The sequence below is a fragment of the Belonocnema kinseyi genome, chromosome 3 (genome assembly GCF_010883055.1).
Source record: "Belonocnema kinseyi isolate 2016_QV_RU_SX_M_011 chromosome 3, B_treatae_v1, whole genome shotgun sequence".
In the NCBI taxonomy this organism is placed as follows: domain Eukaryota; kingdom Metazoa; phylum Arthropoda; class Insecta; order Hymenoptera; family Cynipidae; genus Belonocnema; species Belonocnema kinseyi.
In genome coordinates this window covers 141,113,510-141,129,302 of record NC_046659.1, presented here as the reverse complement: position 1 = coordinate 141,129,302, position 15,793 = coordinate 141,113,510, and the positions used below count along the sequence as shown (strand labels likewise).

General features: G+C 27.3%; 1 protein-coding gene across 1 annotated transcript in view; it reads right to left on the bottom strand.

Moving 5' to 3' along the window:
* LOC117170044 (proto-oncogene tyrosine-protein kinase ROS) overlaps positions 1 to 15,793 on the bottom strand; it is a 126,035-nt gene that overhangs the window by 54,063 nt on the left and 56,179 nt on the right. Inside the window, exon 3 of the mRNA XM_033356562.1 lies at positions 14 to 73. Within this exon, the coding sequence (XP_033212453.1) occupies positions 14 to 73 (60 nt within the window). The remainder of the gene's footprint in view (positions 1 to 13; positions 74 to 15,793) is intronic.

Genomic DNA, 15,793 nt, shown 5'->3' with positions numbered 1-15,793 from the left:
GAGGAATACTTACACAAACAGCTTGACAACTTGTTTCGAGGGCTTGTTGCCAGGCTGCACACCCCTTTGTACACTGTAAAAAAATATATTTTTGTGTAAATTAGAGGTTTCCCAAAAGACCTGGAAGATTTTAAAAAGTTGGTGATTTTGAATAAATTCTGAAAAACCTGAAAAAGTCATGCAATTTAAAAAAAATTAGTGGAATTTTTTTGGTCGTAGCTGTTTCAAAGCAGATTGAAAATGATGTGAGGGGGCTGTGAGAGCTTTAAGATATTTATTAGCTTTTTCAAAATCTTGAAAATATTTCTGAAGCATTTTAAATTAAATATTTATATTTATATTTAAATATTTATCAAATATTTGCTAAATCTTTTAAAACCTTTTTAAATGCTTGAAATGTTTTAAAATCTTTGTGAAATCGTTAGAAATCTTCCGAAATATTTAAAATCTTTCTGAAATCTTTTAAAATTCCTGAAATATTCAAAAATCCTTAAAATATTATTAAATCTTTTTGAAATCTTTTTAAATGTTTGTGAAATATTTTTAAATCTTTAGAAATCTATCGAATTATTTCAGAAACCATCTTAGAAATTAAATTTTTTTTTGTGAAATCATTTAAAATCTTTGAACTACTTGCTAAATCTTTAAAATATTTTAAAATCTTTGAAAAATTTTGATATATTTTTAAATCTTTGAAGATTTTCGAAATAACTAAAAATTCTTGAAATGTTTTAAAATCTTCCAAAATATTGTTAATCTTTCTCAAATCTTTTAAAATGTCTGAAATATTCCAAATCCTTTAAATATTTTTAAATATTTGTGAAATCTCTTAAAATATTTAAAAATATTTGTGTAATCATTGTTTATTTTTAGGATTTTTTCGAAAATATATGTGGATTTATTTCATATCTTTAAAATATTTCTAAAATGATTGAAATATTCTGAAATGTTTTACATTTTGGGTGAAATCTTCCGAAATCTTTTAAATATTAAAAATCTTTTTAAAATCTTTGAAATCTTTGCTAAATCTTTTGAATTTTTGAAATTGTTGGAAATATTCGTGTAATCATTGTTCATTTCTTTGAAATCTTTGACATCTTTCTGAAATCTTTGAACTATTTGCTAAATCTTTAAAATCTTTTTAAATCTTTGAACATTTTTGATATATTTTTGATATATTTTTAAATCATTGAAAATTTTTGAAATAACTAAAAATTCTTGAAATGTTTCAAAATGTTCCAAAATATTTTTAATTTTTCTGAAATGTTTTAAAATTCTTGAAATATTTCAAAAATCTTTGAAATATTTAAAAATATTTGTGTAATCATTGTTTATTTTTTGGATTTTTTTGGAAATCTTTTTGGATTTATTTGATATCTTTGAAATATTTCTAAAATGATTGAAATATTCTGAAATGTTTTAAAATCTGGGTGAAATCTTCCGAAATCTTTTAAATATTAAAAATATTTTTAAAATCTTTGAAATCTTTGCTAAATCTTTTGAATTTTTGAAATTTTTTGAAATATTCCCGTAATCATTGTTCATTTCTTTGAAATCTTTGACATCTTTCTGAAATCTTTGAATTTTTTGCTAACTCCTTAAAGTCTGTTTTGAATTCTAATGAAATCTTTGTAAAATCTTTTGAAATATTTGTGTAATAATTATTCATTTATATGAAATATTTCTGAAATATTTGAAATCTTTGCTATATCTCTGAAATCTTTAAAAACCTTTTGAAAGTTTTTAATATATTAAAATTCCTGAAATATTAAAAAAAATGTAGTGAACTCATTTGAAATCTTTTTAAATATTCGTATAAGCATTGCTCATTTCTTTGAAATATTTCTAAAAATTTTGAAATCATTGAACTATTGCTAAATCTTTAAAATCCCTGAAAAGTTTTAAAATTGTTGTGAAATCTTTTAAAATATTCTTGTAGTCATTGTTCACTTCTTTCAAATGTTTGATATCTTTTTGAAATCTTGGAAGCCTTTTAAAATTTCTGAAATTTTCACAAATCCTTGAAATATTTCAATATCATTGTGAAATCTTTTAAAATATTTTGAAATATTTGTGAAATATTTTAAAATATTTTGAAATATTTGTGTAATCATTGTTATTAATCATTGTGATCATTGTTATATTGATTTTCTGAAATATTTTAAATTGTTTTAAAATGTTCTGGAATGAATGGAATCTTTGTGAAATATTTTAAATCTTCTGAAATCTTTCAAAATCAATAACAAATTTATAAATCTATGGAATCGTTTTACCATTTATATAATTTTAGATATATATTATATCATTTTAAATCAAATGAATATAATCCTAGGATAAAAAAAAATTGTTTATAATTCAATAATATTAGTGGAAACCATATTATATTCACATTGATTAATAATTGTCTAAAAAATGGAATAATGACTCGGTTTTTTTCAAAGTAGCCCTGAATTTTTGTCAAAAAACGAACCCCTGAAAACCCTAGAAAAGTTACCTAATTTTAAATTTTGAGTAGCGACCCTAAATTAGATTTTTTTGTAGATTTTCTGAAAAGTGATATCTTAGAATGGTCTTGTCTCTGGACATAATAAATTTAGTCGAGTTAGTGACGACGAATGGAACGAAATTGTAATTTTTCAAGACGTATGTTCCTCGACTCGAGCATATGGCACGAAGTTGGCACGTGCCTTGAACAATTGTGACGCCCACGTTGATATAAGACTGTCCCGCTCGCTGCATAGATTTGCGAACCGAGAATTAACAAAAGGAAGTGGATGTTTTGAGCGACAATCAACTGGATAAAACAATAAAAGAAGTACAGAATTGCTTCGCTATTGCGTCTTGTCGTTAGCAATGGATTGGAAAATATTCTAGGACTAGCAATATCGTAAGCGTGCTACAGTGCGCGGGAAAAACTTAATTGTTAATTAATAATCTACAAAAATGCGAAATCTGTCCGGAAAGTATTCACTGGGGTCTTCAACACAAAAATGCACCTGCCTATTCATCGCAGCATTTTCAGCAATTTCTGGTGAATGTGTTTCACCAGAAATTGCTGAATAAACTTTGAAAGCCCTATACAGTTCTAACTTGGCCCCAGTGATTTCTATATTTACTATAATTCCAACTTATAAATTGTTCAGTTTAATCTCTTAAAAAAATAATTTGAGAGACATGGTCTTATTTTTCATACAAATTTTTAAACTTTACAGATTTTTGTAGGAATGGTCTTGTTGAATGGGAAATGTATGTACAAAATAATGAGTTTATAATTATTTCTTAATTTTGTTAATTACTTGGAATCCTTTTAAGCTCTTTCAAATCCTTTCGAATTCTTTTAATTTTCTTGAAATATTCTAAAATTCCTCCGATTTTCTAGATATATCTGAATTCATTTGAATTATCTGAATACCAAAAAGTTCAAAATAATGTAAGATTTCAGAAGAATTTAAAAGAATTGACAGAATTCAAGAAATTGTATGCATTCAAGGTATTAGAAAAATCAAAGAATCTCAGGAGTTTAGAATATTCAAGAAATCCCGAGAATTCTAAAACTTTTAGGATCATTGATATTTAAGGATTATAGGAAATCCAGGAGAATTGAAAAAAATCAGGGGAATTAAGGAATTCAAAGTATTTCAGGAGTTCAGAATATTCAAGGAATGTAGGAAATCCAGAATATTTAAGACTATCGGGGTATGCAGAGAATTCAAGAAATTCAGGAATTAAAAATATTCCAGAAATTCAGGGAATTAAGAAAATCCAATGAATTCAGAAAATTAATAATATTCCAGGAATTTAGGAAATGAAGATAGTTTGAGGGATTTTAGAGCAGTTAGGGAATGCAAGGAATTTTAGGAATTAAGAATATTCCAGAAATTCAGGGAATTCAGAATATTAAAGGATTTTAAGGAATTAATACGATTCCTAATATTCCAGGAATTCAGGAAATTAATAGAGTTTCAGGAATTTCAGAGCGCTTAGAGCATTTAAGGAATTTTAGGAACTAATAATATTCCAAGAATTCAGAAATTGAGAGAGTTTTATGGATTTCAGAGCGCTCAGGGCATTCAAGGAATTTCAAGAATTAAGAATATTTCAGGAATTCGAGGAATTCAGAATATTCAAGGACTTGAATTTATTAACAAAATTTATAATATTCAAGGAATTTAGAAAGTTGAGAGTTTTAGGGCTTTTAGAGTGCTTAAGGAATTCAAGGAATTTTAGCAATTAGGAATATTCCAGGAACTCAGGGAATTCAGAATATTGAAGGATTTAAAGGAATTCCTGAAATTCATAATATTCTAGGAATTAAGGAAATTAATAGAATTTCAGGGATTTCAGAGCTCTTAGAGCACTCAAGGAATTTAAGGAATTGAGAATATTCCAGATGTTTAATGGATTTAGAAAATTCATAATATTACATGAGTTTGGAATTTCAGGGATATCAGAGGGCTTAGGGAATTGAAAGATTATCAGGAATTGACAATATTTCAGGAATTCAGGGAATTCATAATATTCAAAGGATTTTTGGAAATTTATAAAATTCATAATATTCCAGGAATTTAGAAATTTAAGAGAGTTTCAAAGATTTCAGAACGCTTAGAGCATTCAAGGAATTTCAGGAATTAGGAATATTCCAGATATTCAGGGAATTAGGAAATCCATAATATTCTAGGAATTTGGAAATAAAGAGAATTTCAGGGATTTCAGAGGGCTAAGAGCATTGAAGGAGTTTCAGAAATTAAGAATATTCCAAGGAATTCAAGGAATTCAGAATATTCAAGGATTGCAAGTAATTAATAAAATTTATAATATTCAAGGAATTTAGGAAGTTAAAAGAGTTTCAGGGATTTTAGAGCGCTTAGGGAATTCAAGGAATTTTAGCAATTAAGAATATTCCAGGAATCCAGGAAATTGAGAGAGTTTCAGAGATTTCAGAGCACTTAGGGTATTCAAGGAATTTCAGGAATTAAGAATATTCTAGGAATTCGAGGAATTCAGAATATTCAAGGATTTCACGTAAACAATAAAATTAATAATATTCAAGGTATTTAGGAAGTTAATGGAGTTACAGGGATTTCAGAGCGCATAGGAAATTCAAGGGATTTCAGGAAATAAGAACATTCCAGGAATTCAGGGAATTCAGAATATTCAAGGATATGAAGGAATTGATAAAATCCATAACATTCCAGGAATTTAGGAAATTAATAGAGTTTCAAGAATTTCAGAGCGCTCAGAGAATTCAAATTATTTCAGGAATTAAGAATATTCAAGGAATTTAGAAAATTAAAACAGTTTTAGGGATTTTAGAATGCTTAGGAAATTCAGTGAATTCCAGGGAATTACATAAAAATGAAGCTTTTGGAGCATTAATTTAATTTTAAAATTAAAAAGAATAATTTTTTAGAATTAAATTAAATTTTTAAATCCGACAGGAGGAATTTTCTAAAAATATTTTAAATTAAGAATAAAAATTAGAAAATTTTCTAAATGTCCTGATTATCAATTTTTTAAATTTTCTAAAGAAGTAAAGTAACGTAGCCCGAGATTATCACAAAAATTGTATAAATAGAGTTATTTTCAAGAAAGAAGGGAAATAAACGCCTTTATATACAAGTAGCGTAAATATCATATTGAATTCAATACCCAAAAAGAGGAATTTTCAACAAAAAATAATTAATTTTCAATATGAATTGGTGACGTATCTTATAGAGAGCTCATAAATTGTTTCTAGCTTTTCTAAATTTTAAATTCTGGAACGATGATGAAGTTTAGTTTTTATTAAACTGTGATTTTGAAAATGATCGGATATAGTGCAGTAATTTAGCACTTTTAGTACTCCCATCGAAGTTATAGAGAGAATTGGCACGGAACGATTCAGGAGGCGCCGCACGCACATAAATAAACCATCGCCAGTGAACTAAAATAATAAGCAAATGGGATCGTACGGGGAGCCTAACGTAATAAAGGCAGCTATCATATTATTGTATGTAGCATTGCATAATGTGCAATAATCTACATGCATAGCAATCATGCAAAATGTTATTTCTCGCCACTCCACGACCCTTTTAGAAACTTCACTGAAGTACCATCCGGTGAAATAAACAATTATTCGCCTTTGATTCTGAACAAATCTGTTCGGATTATCACATTTTACAATTGTGAAAATCAATCATCCAAAAAAATCATCAGAAAAATGGATAAATATAATCAGTGATGTATTCGAGGCCTGGCGGCACCTGGCGCCACCAGGGTACTTTTTTGGAAGGACTGGTTGCGCCAAGCAACTTTTTTGTCACACGGCATTCTGACTATCACAAAATAGTTAAATTCTCAAAAATTAATAGATTTTTAACAAAATAGTTCATTTTCAACCAAGAATCCTTAACTAAAAAGTAAAAGCCTGGCGGCAGCTGGCGCCACCGGGGTACTTTTTTGGAAAGCCTGGCGGCCCCAAACCACGTTCTAGTCACACTTCAAATTTTTCGAATTATGTCCCATCCATAAACTAAATAATCAATTTTCGACATTGTTGACACCCCCCCCCCTCTATCGAAAGAAATGTAGTCTTTGGCTATAGACGGATTTTAATTTGATAAATTCTTATTATTAAAATAAATGTAGTTAACGTATTCAATTCAATACGAAAAAAATTAATTTTCAACCAAATAGTTGCATTAAGAATCATATAGATGAACTTTCCAGGAAAAGAGAAGAGTTTTGCAAAAACTAGTAAAACATAATTATAACTAAATTCTAAAATTTTAAGCCAAAAAGACGAATTTTTGTTCCGAAACAGTTCAGTATTTAAGCAAAAAGCTACTTTCTAACCAACAAAAATAAATGTTTAACCAAGAAGGATAATTTTTCTAAAATAAAAGATGAATTTTCAATCCAAGAGGATGATTTTTTGACAAATAACATATTTTAAAGTTTAAACAAAATTATATCTACAAATGGTTTAATTTATCAAAAATAATTAGTTTCTTAACAAAATAGTTAAATTTCTAACAAAGTAGTTGAATGTTCACAATACCAAGATACATTTTCAACCAAATGGTCGAATTTTCAAACAAAAAATATAAAAATGCAATCAAATATTTGAATTTTCAGGACAAAAAAAGCGAATATTTTAGAAGACACTGAAATTTTTATCTATGAAGTTCATTTTAAACAAGATAGATGACTTTTCTACCATGAAAGATGAATTATCAACAAAAGAGTAAAGTTTTTAACCTAAAAAGTGGAATGGTTTACAAAATAATAGGCTTTTAAATCGAAAAAGATGAATTTTTAACTCTGATATAAAAACAATTTTGGAAAAAATTTTTTAACAAATTTGTTAAATTTTCAAACAAAAATGAAAAAAAGTTGAATTTCTAACATAATAGTTCTATTTTCGACCAAAAATTATGACTATCACAAAATAGTTCAATTTAAAAAAATTAAGAGATTTTTAACAAAATAGTTGAATTTTCGAGAAAAATTATGACTATCACAAAATAGTTAAATGTTCAAAAATTAATAGATTTTTAACAAAATAGTTGAATTTCTAAAAAAATAGTTAAATTTTCAAAAATTAATAGATTTTTAACAAAATAGTTGAATTTCTAACAAAATAGTTCAATTTTCGAGAAAAAATTATGACTATCACAAAATAGTTAAATTTTCAAAAATTAATAGATTTTTAACAAAATAGTTGAATTTCTAACAAAATAGTTCAATTTTCGACAAAAATTATGACTATTATAAAATAGATAAATTATCAAAAATTAATAGATTTTTAAGAAAATAGTTGAATTCCTAAGAAAATAGTTGAAATTTTTATAAAAAATTATGACTATCATAAAATAGTTAAATTTAAAAAAAAATTAATGGTTTTTTAACCAAATAGTTGAATTTTCGAAGAAAAAATTATGACTATCACAAAATAGTTAAATGTTTAAAACGAAAAGACGAGTTTCTTAGAAGACAGTTAAATTTTTATTAAAAAAAGTGCCTTTTAAACCAAGAAAAATTACTTTTATACCATGAAAGATGAATTATCAACAAAAGTATAGAATTTTTAACCTAAGAGGCCGAATGGTTTAGAAAATAATAGACTTTTAAATCGAAAAAGATGAATTTTTTACCAAAAAAGATATTTTTTAATCCAGAAAGATGAATTTTTAAAAACAAAGTAGAATCCTCAACTATAAAATTGACTCTTAAAAACAATACCTCTACCCAAAAATACGACTTTTCAACAAAATACATGAATTTTTTACCAAACACCAAAAATGGATTAGTTAAATTTTCAGATCAAAATTTTGATAAAAAAAAACGAATTTTCAATATAACTTGTAGATTTTCAACCGAAAAGAAGAATTTTCGACCAATAATATAAAAGTTCTTTAAACAACAGCGAATTTCCAGCTTATCCAATATACAGGATAAGGTTTTAACCAAACATGGAATAGGTAAATTTTAAGATAAAAAAATTTTAACAAAACAAAAAAAAAACCCAAAAGACGAATTATCGACAAAATTTGGAATTTTCAACCCGAAAATATAATTTTTCAATCGAAAAGTTTAATTTTTAAGTTTGATTTCGAACTTTCAAGTAAAAAAAGGTAAATTTTTAACCAAATAGTTAAATTTTTAACTAAAAATATGAATTGTTAACCAAAAATGGAATAGTTTAATTCTCAGTTTGAAAAATTTATTTTTTAATAAACATTACACGAATTTTTATCAAGATAGTTGCATTTCGATAAAAATAATAGAACTTTTAACTAAATGAGATAACTTCCGAATTGAAAATATAATAGTGACTTTTTCAAGAACAAAAAAAGAACTTTTACCCAAAAATATAGTTAAATTTTCTTACTGGGATTAAGTTCTAAATGTTATCTAAGTTCGTAAAGTTATTTACACTGTTACTCCTCCCCCATTCTAATCCTTAGTTTACCCCCCCCCCCCTTAAACTGGTAATATTTATGGAAAGTATCTTCAAAGTACATTTTCATTCAGGACAACACAACTGCCTTCAAGAAATTTAAAGATCGCTCATTCGCCTTTCTTTCGAGGTAGATGCTTCTTTAGACGAATCAGAGCCGAGGATTTAATTTGTTTGGAGAGTGTAGGATTTTAATTTTTAATAATTGTTGTCAGAGCCACCGGACAATAAAAAAGGCTAAAGCCGGTGGCTCAGTGTACCGTCCGCTAATTTCTCACTTCCTCATTAAATCCTCAACATTTAATATGTCCCTAACAGGCCCTCCCAGCCTCAACTCAGCTCCCCGTAGATATACGGTAGACCTCGTCCTACCATTGGTCCAGCCATTCGCTCCGGGTTTACGCAAATCCCATTAGCTTAGCTTTCTTTTAGGAGTCCTGCTATTCTGCAGCTCCTCTACTATGCTGCTCCTCTACTCTGCTGCCGTACTACTCTACTGCTACTCTACTCTGCTGCTACTCTACTTTGCTGCCACCACTCTTAGTCAGGAAGCGACGAATTTAAAAGAGACCCGCAGCTCAGGGCAGCCGACCACTTACTTTTTATTTTTATTTATTTTTCTCCTCTAAATCTTAAGGCCTTAAGCCACTCATCTACTTCGGTAGGATGAATTCAAGGAATGAGGGAACGGAAGTTTTAATCCCTTATTTAATTATCAAAGGGCCTTCCTTTAAAATTATTACCTATTCTTTTAATTGAATTCAATTAACGGCTTATGAATTATTTCCGCGAGATAAAGAAAATTGAAATTATTTTTGATTCGGTTTGTAGAAAACTTTTTCCACTCCACCCCTTCATCGTGAATGAATTTTTAACAAATTGTCAAATTTTCAGAGAAAAGGTTAAATATTTAACCAGGAACATTAATTTTATACCGAAAAAGATGAATTTTCCAATAAATAGTTCATTTTTCAATCAAGGAGATGAATTGTTGACAAAAAAGAAAAGAAAAATAATGTTTAACGAGATAGTTAAACTTTCAATCAGGAGGATGGATTTTCAAGACAAAAAGATTTAATTATTTAATAAAAAACAGTTGATTTCATTGAAAAATAATTTTTTTTACAAAATAGTTGATTTTTCAACAAAAAGGATTGTTCAGTTAAAAAATAAAAGTAAAACCAACCAAATTACTTAATTTTCAACCCCAAAAGACGATTTTTCAAAAAAATAGGTACAATTTCAACAAAAGAGATGAATTTTAAACTAAAGTGATAAATCTTAAACAAATTTTGTTTAACAAAGCGGCTTAAGTTTTAACCAAGTACGAAACGAAAAATATAATAATTGATATTTAAACCATCAAATATTTTAATTTTATATAAAACTTTGCCACCAAATAGTTATATTTTTATCCAAAGAGATGCGTTTTTATATAAGATGAAAACTCTTTAAAAAATTAGTTTTTAGCAAATTAGTTAGACCTAGTACCAAGTAGTTAAATTTTAGATCAAAAAATAAGCATACTTAACGGAAAATTTAATGTGTAATATTTCATCAAACAAAAGATATTTTTATTCTAAATTCAAATCTATTGTATTCACATCAAAAAGAAATGTTTAAAATAGTCAGTTTTCAACCAAAATATATTTTACGGTCAAGAAAGAAAAAATATTTAACCTAAAAACACGATTTTTCAACTAAAGAGATTAATTTTTTAATAAAAAATGCATTTTTTACAAAGTGATTTAACTTTTTGCCAAGTCATTGAATTTTCAATAAAAAAAGATGAATTATCAAATGAAAAATATAATAATGATTTTTCAACCAAAAAATATTCGAATTTTTTTTTAAGAAACATAAATATTTAAAATAAATGAATTTTTAATAAAGAGATTTAACTTTTACCCAAGTAATTTAATTTTTAATTAAAAAGATTAATTATCAACATAAAATATGATAGTTAATATTTCGGCCTCAAGCAAATTTTAATTTTAAATAAAAAACAGTCAAGTTCAGGAAAAAAAATAAAATAAATAAAAAATTAAAAGAATTTTTAACGGAAAATGTAATGCATAATTGAGGTTTCCACCAAAAAACATTTTTATTTTAAATCAAAAACAGTTGAATTCAAAAACAAAAAAACGATTTTTAAACAAAACAGTTGAATGCTCAAACAGAACAGCTTAAATGTTAGCCAAAAACTTAGAATTTTAAACCAAAAAGATCCTTTATAAAATTTTGAACCAAAAAAGATTTTTTTAAATTGAATTAAAAAATTTTTAAATTAATTTTTTAAATGAATAAAAGAAGTAATCATGAATATTCTATTAATGATTCTTTAGAAATTTAACATTAAAATGAGATTTACAACATTAATAAATGTTTTTATAATGTTACATTTCATTTTTTTAGAAGGAAGACATTACAATTGTTACTATTTTTGCAATAACTTCTTTACAAACTGATGCTATAACAGTAATAATTAATATGAAATTTTGTGAAATTATAATTTGTCTATTATTTATAGTAGGTGATCTGTTTCATTTTGAAAAAGAGAAAGCTAATCTAAATTAAATTTATCTTATGACATAATGTATTGCAAAATTTTATCACATATTATATTATTTATAACGTTTAAATTTTTATTTTCACTTCTTTATTTATTTACAGTTTTTAATTTTTACTTAAAAACACTTATCTTGTGATTAATTACTTTTAATAATTATATTTCATACATTTTTATAATTCCGTAATTCGAAGTAGCTTCCCCTAGCTCCTATTATTTTCGGCGTCCAAAACCGACTACTTTACAAGTCATTTGTCATTTCAAGTGGTCAGTGACATTAAGATATTTTTCGGGATGGAAGTATTATTATTTATTACACCAAGTCAAGCTGATAGTTCCTGGAATTTACGATCCCAATTTTTTCAATTTCAGAAATTAAAAGCATTATGTTTCTTTAAAATTCAGAAATGTAGAAGAATTAATAGATTTATTAAAGTAAATAATAATTAATTACAAACCAGTCTGAAGAGGCAAGCGACATCAATTATTAAGGGTTTCTTAGGCATAGGTATAACTTAAAAAAAGACATTTTGTTGGCAAATTTGTTTGCATGTTTTTATTGCAAATTTCTTTTTAAATTGTCAATTTAACATAGAGAATTTAAATTTTTTATCCGAATTCTGCATGCCAAAGGGTTTAATTTTAACCGTTTCTAAAAAAATCGGACAAAAGAAAAGCTGCCAACATAGGGGACTAATTAACATAATTTTCCTGATTCTTATCTATTTATTTTTAAACTACTAATGTAAAATAAAAAATAAAGCTATAACATAATTAATGTCATTTTTTATGCTAATTATAAATGCCAATAGTATCAATTTTTGCCATCTCCGAAGAAACTCGGTCTAGAAGAAAAGCTTCCAACTCTAAACAACCGAACTTTTTCAACTTTTCTTATTTTTGTATTGCTTAACCACTTGTAAAAAAAAATAATATAGAAATTTTTATGGTTTTATCTTAGTTCTACAGGCCAAGGGCGTCAATTTGAAGCATCCTTGAAAAAAATCGGACTAGAAGAAAAGCTTCCAGCGCAGGAGTCTTAAAAACCAAATTTTTCTCATTTCTCTTATTTTTTTAACCCTTGATACAAAAAAGAAGAAAAATAAATAAAAGAGAAAGTTTTATTTTTTATTTTAATTCTACAAGTCAAGATCGTCAACCTGAGGAGTTCACAAAGAAAATCGGACTAAAAGAAAAGCTTCCAACATAGCATCTAAATTACAAAATTTTCAAAATTTTTATTTTATTTTTTATTTTCTAACCCCGCTGATATAAAAAAAGAAAGAAAACTACAGTATAACAAGTTAAAAAAAATCCTAATTCTACATGCAAGAGTGTCAATTTGAAGCACCTCCAAAGAAAATTGGACTGACAGTAATTATACATGCCAAGTTTCAATTTGTGTCATCCCCGAAGAAAATCGGACTAACAGGAAAGCTGCCAACATAGGGGTATTAATAAAATGATTTTCCAAATTTTATTTTAATTTTTATTTATTAAACGCTGTTGCAAACGAGAAAAAGAAGACTGTAGCGAAACAAATTTTATTTTTAATCTCAATTTTTTATTCTAAGAGCGTCTATTTCTGACATCCCCGAAGAAAATTGAACTAATAGAAAAGCTTGCAACTTAGGCATCTAAATAACGTAATTATCCAAATATTTATTCAATTTTTTATCTTTTAACCGCTGATGTAAAAAAAAAAGAAATTTATAGCATAGCAATTTCTTAAATCTAATTCTTCATGCCAATAGTGTAAATTTGTGCCATCCCCGAATAAATTCGGACTAACAAACAGCTTCCAACATAGGAATCTAAATATTCCAAAGATCTCTGTATTTATTTATGCTTCGCTATTCATGAGGCGAATACAAAACCTTACCCAGTGGGCACAAAATTTGGCGACGTCTTTACGACATCGTTACGACATCTTTACGACAACTTTACGACATCCTATGTCCATGTCGTTTCGGTGTCTTTGCGACATCGTAATGACATCGTCAGATCATACGACTTATTTATGATATCGTAAAGACACCTTAACGACATGGACATAGGATGTCGTAAAGATGTCGTAACGATGTCGTAACGATGTCGTAAAGACGTCGCTAAATTTTGTGCCCGATGGGTAGTCAATTATTTTTTTTTTAATCGAGCTGAAAGGCAGTCAAGCGTTTGTCTGAGATTGAAAGGAATTCCAATGAAATCCAAAAAATAAAAATAAAAACTGGTCCTCGGACATTTTGTTCAAGTATTTAAATTCCACTTGATTACCTAAACACTGTAAAAAATATAAATTGCACTTTCGTCCCTGGAGTGACTTTACTTGCCGGATCTTTTTTCTTCCAGAATGTGTTATAGTTTGAAATCGCAAAAATAATTACCTGAATATCGGAAGTCTGCTTTGTGTACTCTCCGTCGCGATAATTAGAGGGCTTACGTCCCAATGTGGAGATACGCCTTACTGACTACCTTTCCGTCCCCTGAGCTCACATTCAGACTTTATATTTGGACCATAGATATTTCGATGTTAAAGTATTTCATTAAGCAAGAAAAATTCAAATTATTACGATATTATTATAAAAGCAATAATACTTATTATAGAAATCCAAATACCAGTCTCTGAACATTTTTCAAAATAGAAAGTAAAAAGCGAAATTTGTTTCTGATGAACTTGTTCTGTCAAATGAGAAAATGGCAAACATTTGTTACACCTTCACGTATATTATTTGTTCTTAGTGAAAAATAGAGTAAATATGTATATAAGAAATTAATTTTATAGGGTAAAATAAATTTTGAAATGAACCCTCATCGAACCTTTTACGATTAATCGTTTCTGAAATATGAATTTGTTAATTAAGGGAGCGCTTTCGCGATGTCCGCGAAAAATTTAATAAATTTTCATTCTTAAAAACAAAATTTTATAATTTTTTAAATCTGGCGTTTCCTTAAGTCTTTAAGTTAAGTGTCTTTAATCGGCGTTTCTTTAAGAAAAAGTGTTTGGCGGATTTAAAACACGATTCCATTTTTAGCAACAAATTAATTATTTTATTTTTCAGATTTTTCGAACAAGTTTAGGTATAGGAAAAATGATTATTTATAACGATTTGTTGCTAAAACTTGAATTTTTTTCTCTTGGTGAATTTAATCCAAGAAGGTCTCTTGTCAATTTCTTCAAATGAGAACACACTAACAGCGGAACTTTTAAAAAATATTGTCTGAAACATTTTCATTCATCATTACGAAAAAAAATTTCAGGCTCAAAAGACCTTCCACCCTATGGATCTAAAAAGAGAAAGTTGATATGAGCGGCTGACAATAAAAAGTGGAAATATCTCGTTGACGAGTAAGAAGCAGCTATAGAAAAGTGCCTAAAAAAATAGATATAATTTCACGGCTGTAAAAAGTAGCAATAGAATATTGGCTGTCAAAAGTAGACAACGGTGCTTGGGCCTAAGAAAGGGGAACTGAAAAACTTGGCAGTAAGAAGTGGACACACGTCGCGTGTCGATTAATCGGCTCTGTTACACGTTGCAAAGACAAGCCTCGTTCAAAGCCGAAAATGCACGAGGACGAACCCGACCTCGCCCGACTGGGCGATTCGCTTTCAGTGGCTAACTAGCAGTTAGTTAGTGAAGCTATTAGGAGTTTTTCGGTAAACTGAATTTCCACTGAATTTTGCAGGGCGTCCAGGCCGTCAAGAAAATAAAAGAAAAATTATGGCAAAGTTTTAAACAAAACATTTTTTATTGTTTCCTAAAATTTTTCAAAAGTGTGTAAAATATTTTTTAGACTTTTGCAATTTTTCCATATTAGATAAATTTAGAAAAATTAAGGAACATGATTCTTTTAAAGCTCTCTTGTGCAATTTTGTTGCACATTTTTTAAAAAGTTTATGTTGGTTTAAATAATGTACTAACAAATTTGAGTAAGGTTAAGAGACGTTCAGATATTTTAAGCAATTCAAAAATAATTTAAACTTGTAAAGAATTTTGAAGAATTTTGTAAGGTTTGACGAAAATAAGAAAAAATGTAGGTTCCTAGGAATAATTTAAATAATTTTTTATTTCGAAAAATTAATTTAAAGAGATTATTTAAGAACATTTTAACACATGACAAAAGATTTTAAAAATTATCAAAGAAGAATCTGAATTATTTCAAAGGCACCTTTTTTAATTTTTCACTTATCAAGAAAAAGATAAGAGTAAAATTAACGCAATTGACATGAGATTCATGCGCATAATAAGCGGGAAATCCCTAATGGACAAAGTAAGTAACGAGAT